The sequence below is a fragment of the Coregonus clupeaformis genome, chromosome 16 (genome assembly GCF_020615455.1).
Source record: "Coregonus clupeaformis isolate EN_2021a chromosome 16, ASM2061545v1, whole genome shotgun sequence".
Taxonomy (NCBI): domain Eukaryota; kingdom Metazoa; phylum Chordata; class Actinopteri; order Salmoniformes; family Salmonidae; genus Coregonus; species Coregonus clupeaformis.
The window spans coordinates 8,005,224-8,014,389 of record NC_059207.1 but is presented as its reverse complement, the minus strand read 5'-3'; the positions used below and the strand labels follow the sequence as shown (position 1 = coordinate 8,014,389).

At 42.2% G+C, this 9,166-nt stretch overlaps 1 protein-coding gene across 1 annotated transcript; it reads right to left on the bottom strand.

The window, feature by feature from the left end:
• Positions 1–412: 412 nt before the first annotated feature.
• LOC121584035 (glial cell line-derived neurotrophic factor) lies at positions 413–3,205 on the bottom strand. Its single transcript, XM_041899865.2, has 2 exons — positions 2,351–3,205; positions 413–1,688 (listed from the first exon to the last, which is right to left on the bottom strand). Exons 1-2 carry the CDS (start codon positions 2,550–2,552, stop codon positions 1,093–1,095), a joined length of 798 nt encoding a protein of 265 aa, XP_041755799.1. The 5' UTR covers positions 2,553–3,205; the 3' UTR covers positions 413–1,092.
• Positions 3,206–9,166: the final 5,961 nt, after the last annotated feature.

Below are 9,166 nucleotides of genomic sequence, written 5' to 3'. Positions count from 1 at the left end.
AAACCACACAATCAACTGACTAAAGCACAACCACACAAACCTTGAAGACCAGAGCAGGATAGCAGGTCTCCCTTGGCTGGCATGGGGACTAATATGTTTTTTTTTTTTTATGATGATGATTTGCTCAAATTGACCTATGGCCAGTCCGTTTCTGCCTTTCTTCCACTGTGTACTGTGTGGCATGAGTCCCTGGGATTGCTTCTGTAATAGACTTGAACACTTAGCCTAGGTCCCGTGTAGCTCAGTTGGTAGAGCATGGCGCTTGCAACGCCAGAGTTGTGGGTTCGTTTCCCACGGGGGGGGGCCAGTATGAAAAAAAAAAAATGTATGCACTCACTAACTGTAGGTCGCTCTGGATAAGAGCGTCTGCTAAATGGTAAAAATGTACCAGTCTGTTTAGCTATTGCAATTACACGAAGTACAAGGAGTGGAATGTTAGCTAAAGTGTACACAGGGCCCAGTTTTTCAAAAGTGATCTATCCGGATTTCGCCCATCGGATAGGATTAAATGCATAGATATAGTACGGGAGCCCACATTCAAGTCAATGATTTGTCCATTCGATTCATTCTATTTCTATGCATTTAAAAAAGTAGGCCCAGGATATAGAATAGCCAACTCTCCCCAAAACCCTATAATGTGCCCTTTCATCCCTTCCTTAAACCTTTGGCACTATCGAGGAAATTACATAGAAATAAATAACAAGAAGATAATTCCTTTATAATAAAAACTGTAATAAATATGAATAAGTTATATGAATCTTTATAAATATTGTACATCAATTGTACATACTGTGCCTCAGCATTTGCTGTACATGTTGAGTCCATTGTCAGCTTCTAAAACCATCCGTAGAGTGAGTATGATTTTGACGTTATCAGTTAGTGGTGGGATATAATCATCAGTGGAGAGGTTTGAGGTATGACGCGCCTCCTTAATCATCCTGTCAACAACACAAAAGCATTGGTAGGCCCTTTAATTTCATGTACTTTCAATGGGTCCAGGATGACCTCTACAAAATGTATCTTAGTTTTGATCCAAGCCATGTCCTCTCACTTCTATTGACTCTCTTCTTAGTGACACAGGAGGTCGGAAGGTCAGACACAGCCACACCTCCGGGCAGAATGCTTCTTCATTGTATGGTACATCAAGTGGTCATCCAGGAAGGACAGGTCATCGTCAAAGGCGACTGGTCGACAGCAAGCGTGAGGCGGCGTTTCCGGCAGGAGCCTCTTGTTTTGGGTGAGGTTGATGAGGATTTTATCGTAGTTCGTCTCCGAGTTCCTGCAAGGCCCGCTGCAGTAGCGGAAGATCATTTCCTCACTGGTTTGATAGCCTAAGCCCAGGTCAGTCACATTCAGGTGGATCTGTTTGAGCAGACAGCCTCGTTCTCTGCCCCCTTTTCCTCTTCCTCGCCCTCCTCCGCTTCGAGACCTCTCCCTCCTCCGTTTCGAGCCCTCTCCCTCCTCCGCTTCGAGACCTCTCTCTCCTCCGCTTCGAGACCTCTCCCTCCTCCAGTCCTCTCCATCCTCTCTACTGTTGGTTGCTCCCTTCCTTCCTTTCCTTCTCTCTCGTTTCCTTCGTATCCTTGAGCCTGTGTCCAGGTGTGATGAGCTCTTCAGTCTACTGATGGTGACTCTGATGAAATCCACCACGTCCTCAAACTGCTCTGGCTGAAGCTCGTCCATGTTATCTGTCAGAGAGAAAAATGAGAAAATTAGAGTCAGAGGTATATACTATGCACATCCTGGAAAGACTGGGTACCTCATCAACAGCAGTATATACTTTTAAAACTTCTCACTGAAATTGCATATAATTTATGCACATAAAGTGAGAAGGGGGAATTCACATGAAACTACAATATGTTGTGTGCCAGTAGGCTACATTATATGTTCTTTGAGATTACCCCACAGAGGTCGTCAAATATTTTGGCAATGGACCAGAATGTTCTGTTTTCTCTTTTCAAAACTGGTTGAATGGCAATTTTAGAAGAAATAGCGAATTGTGCAAGGGTGTCAATATATTTTGACTGCATCTGTACATCAGACAGAGAGTAGTGTGATTTTGAGGTATTGATTGGTACTGTCATCTGAACCTAGGTCAGATGATAGGTACACCTAGCTGATACCTAGCTCTGGTCCAGAATTAGTGTGGGAACGCAGGCCATTAAATTGGTATTTGTAGGTATGTTATTGGGAGTGATCTATTCTAATAGTCTTGCTTCTGAAACAAATAACACTATTAAATGTTTAGTGCAAAACCAGTCTGACCAAGAGGCCTATTGCAGCCAAAGCAGTGACCTATTTACACAGCAATATCTGATTTAATTCAAGAAATTAGAATTTCTGAACTTACATTTAGTTTCTACAGATAGCTCTTCCCTGTCGGCTGTTTCTGGACTTGTTTTGGTTGAAGATATGCTGAGATGCATTGGGGGGAACTCCTGGAGACTCTCTGAAGCGCGTGTTCTTTTTGTGGACTGTCGGCTCCCGAGAGGGCTCGTATGCACGCAGCTCAGCAGGACGAAACAGGTGGTAAGGGTATACCATAACTTCATTGTGGACCTTAGTCCAATAGTGGAACCTGCCCTGAGTCAAAGAAATTCCCGTTGGAACATAAATACCGAGTAAACATTTTCCCAAGGCAAATGGCTATCGGGAAATGGCTATCCTCAATTTATATCAGGTCCATGCCGACTTTAAAAAAAATGCTGAATACAAATTAATATGTTTTGGAATTCAATATCTAAAATCGATTGAAAGATTTAACAATTAGGATAATATAGAATTTCAATCCAATTTCACGATGACAACCTCTGTCCTGGATGCCTTCAAATCCATGCGCTGCGACGGGAGCTGGTTTGCCTAAATTCCAGATGTCAGTCAGTCACTTCTTTCTACAAGTTGTCCAATAATAACTGCTTGCCATGAGAATAAAACCTCAAAACTGGTTCATAAGAAAATGTGCCATGCAACAGTAAGACTGAACGTGCCATGATTGTTCGAGAACTAAGAATGGAATCAACTGGTAGCCTATGCGATGTCCAAAGCGAATTATGTGATCCAAAGAAGAAGAAAATGCTTAATCTACACCACAGTTGTTGTTCAGTAAAATTCAATTTCGTGTAAGGCTTTCTCAAGGTAGGTAAACCAGTTAGTGTGACGTAAACTAGCTTCGAGATTACTGTTGGTGGTCCACATTGTTCAGAATTGCGCGCAGCTCCTCCTGGTCTTGGTGTTGAGGGAGTCAGCGGGTGGAGCATATTTATATGGTGGGTTGGGGAGTGCTGACGTCTCGTAATCCGTCCTCTCTAGTGTGCTGCCGTCGGTCACCATCCAACATGAGAAATGGGCCAACATACTTTATTGAAGTAGATTGCAGTGGGTGTCTTCAAGAGAAATACTGAAGACTGTAGGCAACTGTATTTATGAATCCCCTCTCAATTGTTGTTAATACGATGTGGTTGCACACATCGGATTAAATAATAATAATAATAATGCCATTTAGCAGACGCTTTTATCCAAAGCGACTTACAGTCATGCATGCATACGTTTTTGTGTATGGGTGGTCCCGGGGATCGAACCCACTACCCTGGCGTTACAAGCGCCGTGCTGTACCAGCTGAGCTACAGAGGACCACCCATACACAAAGAGACTCTTAACTCCAGTTAGTGTAAAGATGCATATTGTTAATTTTCTGGAGAGACTATGATTTTGCAGTATAGGCCTATTTTATAGTTGCTTTGAGGTCATGAGCATTTAGGATATATTTCATTTCCATGTGATTACTGTGCATTCATTATACTGTCCTCAGTAGATTACTATTTTATTTTGTATTTAGCCTTTATGTTAACAGAGAAGACATATTGAGACCTACACTACCAGTCAAAAGTTTGGACACACCTACTCATTCAAGGGTTTTTCTTTATTTTTACTATTTTCTACTTTGTAGAATAATAGTGAAGAAATCAAACTTATGAAATAACACATATGGAATCATGTAGTAACCAAACAAATGTTAAACAAATCAAAATATATTTCATATTTGAGATTCTTCAAAGTAGCCACCCTTTGCCTTGATGACAGCTTTGCACACTCTTGGAATTCTCTCAACCAGCTTCATGAGGTAGTCACCTGGACTGCATTTCAATTGACAGGTGTGCCTTGTTAAAAGTTAATTTGTGGAATTTCTTTCCCTATTAATGTGTTTGAGCCAATCAGTTGTGTTGTGACAAGGTAGGGGTGGCATACAGAAGATAGCCCTATTTGGTAAAAGACCAAGTCCATATTATGGCAAGAACAGCTCAAATAAGCAAAGAGAAACGAGAGTCCATCATTACTTTAAGACATGAAGGTCAGTCAATACGGAACATTTCAAGAACTTTGAAAGTTTCTTCAAGCGCAGTCGCAAAAACCATCAAGCACTATGATGAAACTGGCTCTCATGAGGACCGCCACAGGAAAGGAAGACCCAGAGTTACCTTTGCTGCAGAGGATAAGTTCATTAGAGTTAACTGCACCTCAGATTGCAGCCCAAATAAATGCTTCACAGAGTTCAAGTAACAGACACCCGACCTCAACCCAATTGAGATGGTTTGGGATGAGTTGGACTGCAGAGTGAAGGAAAAGCAGCCAACAAGTGCTCAGCATATGTGGGAACTCCTTCAAGACTGTTGGAAAAGCATTCCTCATGAAGCTGGTTGAGAGAATGCCAAGAGTGTGCAAAGCTGTCATCAATGCAAAGGGTGGCTACTTTGAAGAATCTCAAATATAAAATATATTTTGATTTGTTTAACACTTTGTTGGTTACTACATAAATCCATATGTGTTATTTAATCGTTTTGATGTCTTCACTATTATTCTACAATGTAGAAAATAGTAAAAATAAAGAAAAACCCTTGAATGAGTTGACTTTGACTGGGACTGTATATATACATTAAAATACAAAAACACAGTCATGGGAAGCACTAAATAAAATATCACAAATCACCCAGAAAAACAGTTACTCCACAAATAAGGCCCCAACCAATACTTTGAATTGGCCGAACGGCACCCTATGTCATCATGATGTGACATCCATCTTAGACAGACCCAGGACAGCCACAATCATCCATGTTCTCATATGGATAAAGGTCCAAATGAAATGTGAGGTTTACCGTTTTTTGGGGGGTTATGATCACTTTATGCTGATAATAAAGGAGCGCGCTCACTCTGTCACACAACAGTTGCTCTAAATGGTGAGAGCGAGGGAGATCATGAACATGACTTAGTCCCTCTACCAAAATGCCTGAGCGCAGAAAGACAGGAGCAGTTTCACCCATTTTCCTCACAGAGCCCTAGATGCCTTCAGCTTGGATTTCTCAGCTTTAGGTTTATGTTGGATGAAGCATGTTTAGAAAGGGAAAAGCAATCAACTCTTCAAAGATATGGTCACGTTCCCACAAATGTTTTCCAAGCGAAGGCTTTAGCAACCTATTTCTCGGCCTTCTGAGCTTGAGCTTGAACTCTGAACTGAGCTTGACCAGCAGATACAATTTTCCACCGTGGTAGAAATTGTGGACTTATCGCTTACCTTGGGTTGGTGTCAGATCACTTCACTGGACTGAAAATCCTGCCAAGAATCTGTGTAATTTACACATTTGCCTAAAACACAACCTCATGATGGTTAGGAACGAGAAGAAGACAAATGTCTTAGTCTTTAGTGGAACGTAGTTGAAGCAATGCATTGCTATTGACTTCTTATACAGGGAGTAGTCCTTCCTCAATTTAAAAGAGTTTGACTTGAGAATTTCAGTTCGGTGTGTCGACATTTGGCAGCTCGGAATATTGCTTAAGGCCTTTGCCCCGCCTATAGGAAAATCTGCGGGAAACACTGGATAGAGAGAGAGGAGGGGTGGGAGGAGTGTTAATAAGTAAGCTGTATAGGGGAGTCTCCTCCTACACCATATCACGGTCTCCATATACCAGGTCAAAGACCAGAGTGGTCAGGGACTTTGTGTGTCATTGCATGCGTGTCAAGTGTCCTTTTGCCAGATGTCGTTAAACTAGTTTACGGTGAATCTACTGTGTCCACCCAGCCGTAAAGCGCACCACTGGTCAACTGAAAAGCCATTTGGACATGGAGCAGGCCAATTGGTCACAGATTATGTTTAGAACAGCATTTTTCCTCCCTCAACATCAGACACTATACAGTACATCAAAATGTGATGTTTTTTGTCAAAGGCTGGGTGCGTCCTAGATGGCACCCTATTCCTTATATAGAGCACTACTTTCAACCAGAGCCCTACAAATGTAGTGCAATATATAGGGAAGAGGGTGCCATTTGGGACACATCCATAATGTCATTGCAATGTCACGTCATGTGTGTTCATCTGATTACAGCAATTTCAAAGGAATTGTAACTGTAACTGTAACTTAGGATCTGATATGATATATTGATGGTTATCTCAACACATGGCTTGATAATGAGAAGATAAGAGTGGTTGAAATGTCAGGGAGATAGTGAAAATAGTTGCAGGATTTAACTGGAAAAACAACTGTGGGCATGATTGATGAATGTTTGACATTTAATCGTATAAATATAATTAATTATTCTGTGAATGTAATATCTGGGGTCAGGTTTGCATTTCCCCCACTAATTTTTAAGGTTTGGATTGGGAGATTGGAAGCTGATCCTAGATCTGTACGAGGGGAAACTACCCCAGGGCTTTCACTTACCACCGACAGAAAACATCTGCAGTTGGATTCATGTCGTCCAGGATATAAATTCTAGGCCTATGTTTTCCCCAGATACAGTCCAAAAGAGGCCATACCCGAACCACAGCATAAATACCTGATAAAGGAATTCCCCTTCAGAAGAGTCCATCTTGTAAACTCAAAATATTTATGATAAGAAGTTGTGTAACTTGTGTTTTTACAGAGGAATAAACATGTAGATGGGTTGTGTGGAATTAGACATAATTAATAAAATCACATTTCCCACAGAAGGTCTTTGTTTCTAGTCAAACACAACCCTGTCTGTCTGTGTAACTTTAATACAGTATTCTGAGATAGGCCTATCCACATTTAGCTTAATAGTTTAGGGCCCTCAAACTCAACTCTGGACCATGAAGCCAGTTCCACTGCGTTTTATCATTGTTCCCCTCTAATCAGGGACTGATTTTGGCCTGGGACACCAGGTGGGTGCAATTCATTATAAGGTAGAACAAAAAACCAACAGGCTCCGGACCTCGTAGAGTAAGAGTTGAATACCCCTGGTTTGGAGTATATCTCAGCGAGATATCCCAGTGTTGTCATGTTCCACATGTACAATAGGACTTCACAAATGATCAGTGTTTGCCTTTTAGAGTTATGTTCTATTTGTAAAAGTACTATTGGCTTGTACTTGTGTGTAGTCGCGTAGTAGTCCATTAAAGCAGTTTACTAGTGTTGGCCAGTTTCCAAGGTTTTAAATGCTACCAGCAGCCACAATGCCTGACAGGCATGCAAACTGCAGACACGGAGTTGGAGCTGTTGCTGTGTCTCTGTAGCTTTTAGTGGTCAAGACAGTCCGTAGTAAACCTTAGTTTATCACAAGGCTTTTGTGCCTTCCAGGTCACATTGTTCAGGGGGTGTACTTGTACATCAAGCTGCCTCATTCACGCTACAGAAACAGGAGATATATACGCTCCTGACGGATGGGCCATTCTGGCTCAGAAAAGGCTTACTTTATGTCACATTGTTAAAAATAAGTGAATAAAAAATAAAGGAGAGGATGGGATGGGATGATGAAAGCATCTGTTTCATGTCAGGCATCAGAGGTATAGTGCTCTCTACTCTCATCAGAGGTACAGTCCTCTCTACTCTCATCATGGTACAGTGCTCTCTACTCTCATCAGAGGTACAGTCCTCTCTACTCTCATCAGAGGTACAGTACTCTCTACTCTCATCATGGTACAGTGCTCTCTACTCTCATCAGAGGTACAGTCCTCTCTACTCTCATCATGGTACAGTGCTCTCTACTCTCATCAGAGGTACAGTCCTCTCTACTCTCATCAGAGTTAGAGTGCTCTCTACTCTCATCAGAGGTACAGTCGTCTCTACTCTCATCATGGTACAGTGCTCTCTACTCTCATAATGGTACAGTGCTCTCTACTCTCATCAGAGGTACAGTCCTCTCTACTCTCATCATGGTACAGTGCTCTCTACTCTCATCAGATGTACAGTCATCTCTACTCTCATCATGGTACAATACTCTCTACTCATCAGAGTTACAGTCCTCTCTACTCTCATCACTGGTACAGTCCTCTCTACTCTCATCATGGTACACTACTCTCTACACTCATCATGGTACAGACCTCTCTACTCTCATCAGAGGTACGGTGATCTCTACTCTCATCAGAGGTACAGTCATCTCTACTCTCATCATGGTACAGTCCTCTGTACTTTCATCATGGTACAGTCCTCTCTACTCTCATCACAGGTACAGTCCTCTGTACTCTCATCATGGTACAGACCTCTCTACTCTCATCAGAGGTACGGTGATCTCTACTCTCATCAGAGGTACAGTCATCTCTACTATCATCATGGTACAGTCCTCTCTACTCTCATCATTGATACAGTGCTCTCTACTCTCATCAGAGGTACAGTACTCTCTACTCTAATCATGGTACAGTCCTCTCTACTCTCATCAGAGTTACAGTCCTCTCTACTCTCATCATGGTACAGTACTCTCTACTCTCATCAGAGATACAGTCCTCTCTACTCTCATCAGAGGTACAGTCATCTCTACTCTCATCAGAGGTACAGTCCTCTCTGCTCTCATCAGAGGTACAGTACTATCTACTCTCATCATGGTACAGTGCTCCCTGCTCTAATCATGGTACAGTACTCTCTACTCTCATCATGGTACAGTCCTCTCTCATCAGAGGTACAGTGCTCTCTACTCCCATCAGAAGTACAGTGCTCTCTGCTCTCATCAGAGGTACAGTGCTCTCTACTCTCATCAGAGGTACAGTACGGTCTACTCTCATCACAGGTACAGTGCTCTCTAATCTCATCAGAGGTACAGTCCTCTCTACTCTCATCAGAGGTACAGTCCTCTCTACTCTCATCAGAGGTACAGAACTCTCTACTATCATCATAGTTACAGTACGGTCTACTCTCATCAGAGGTACAGTCATCTCTACTCTCA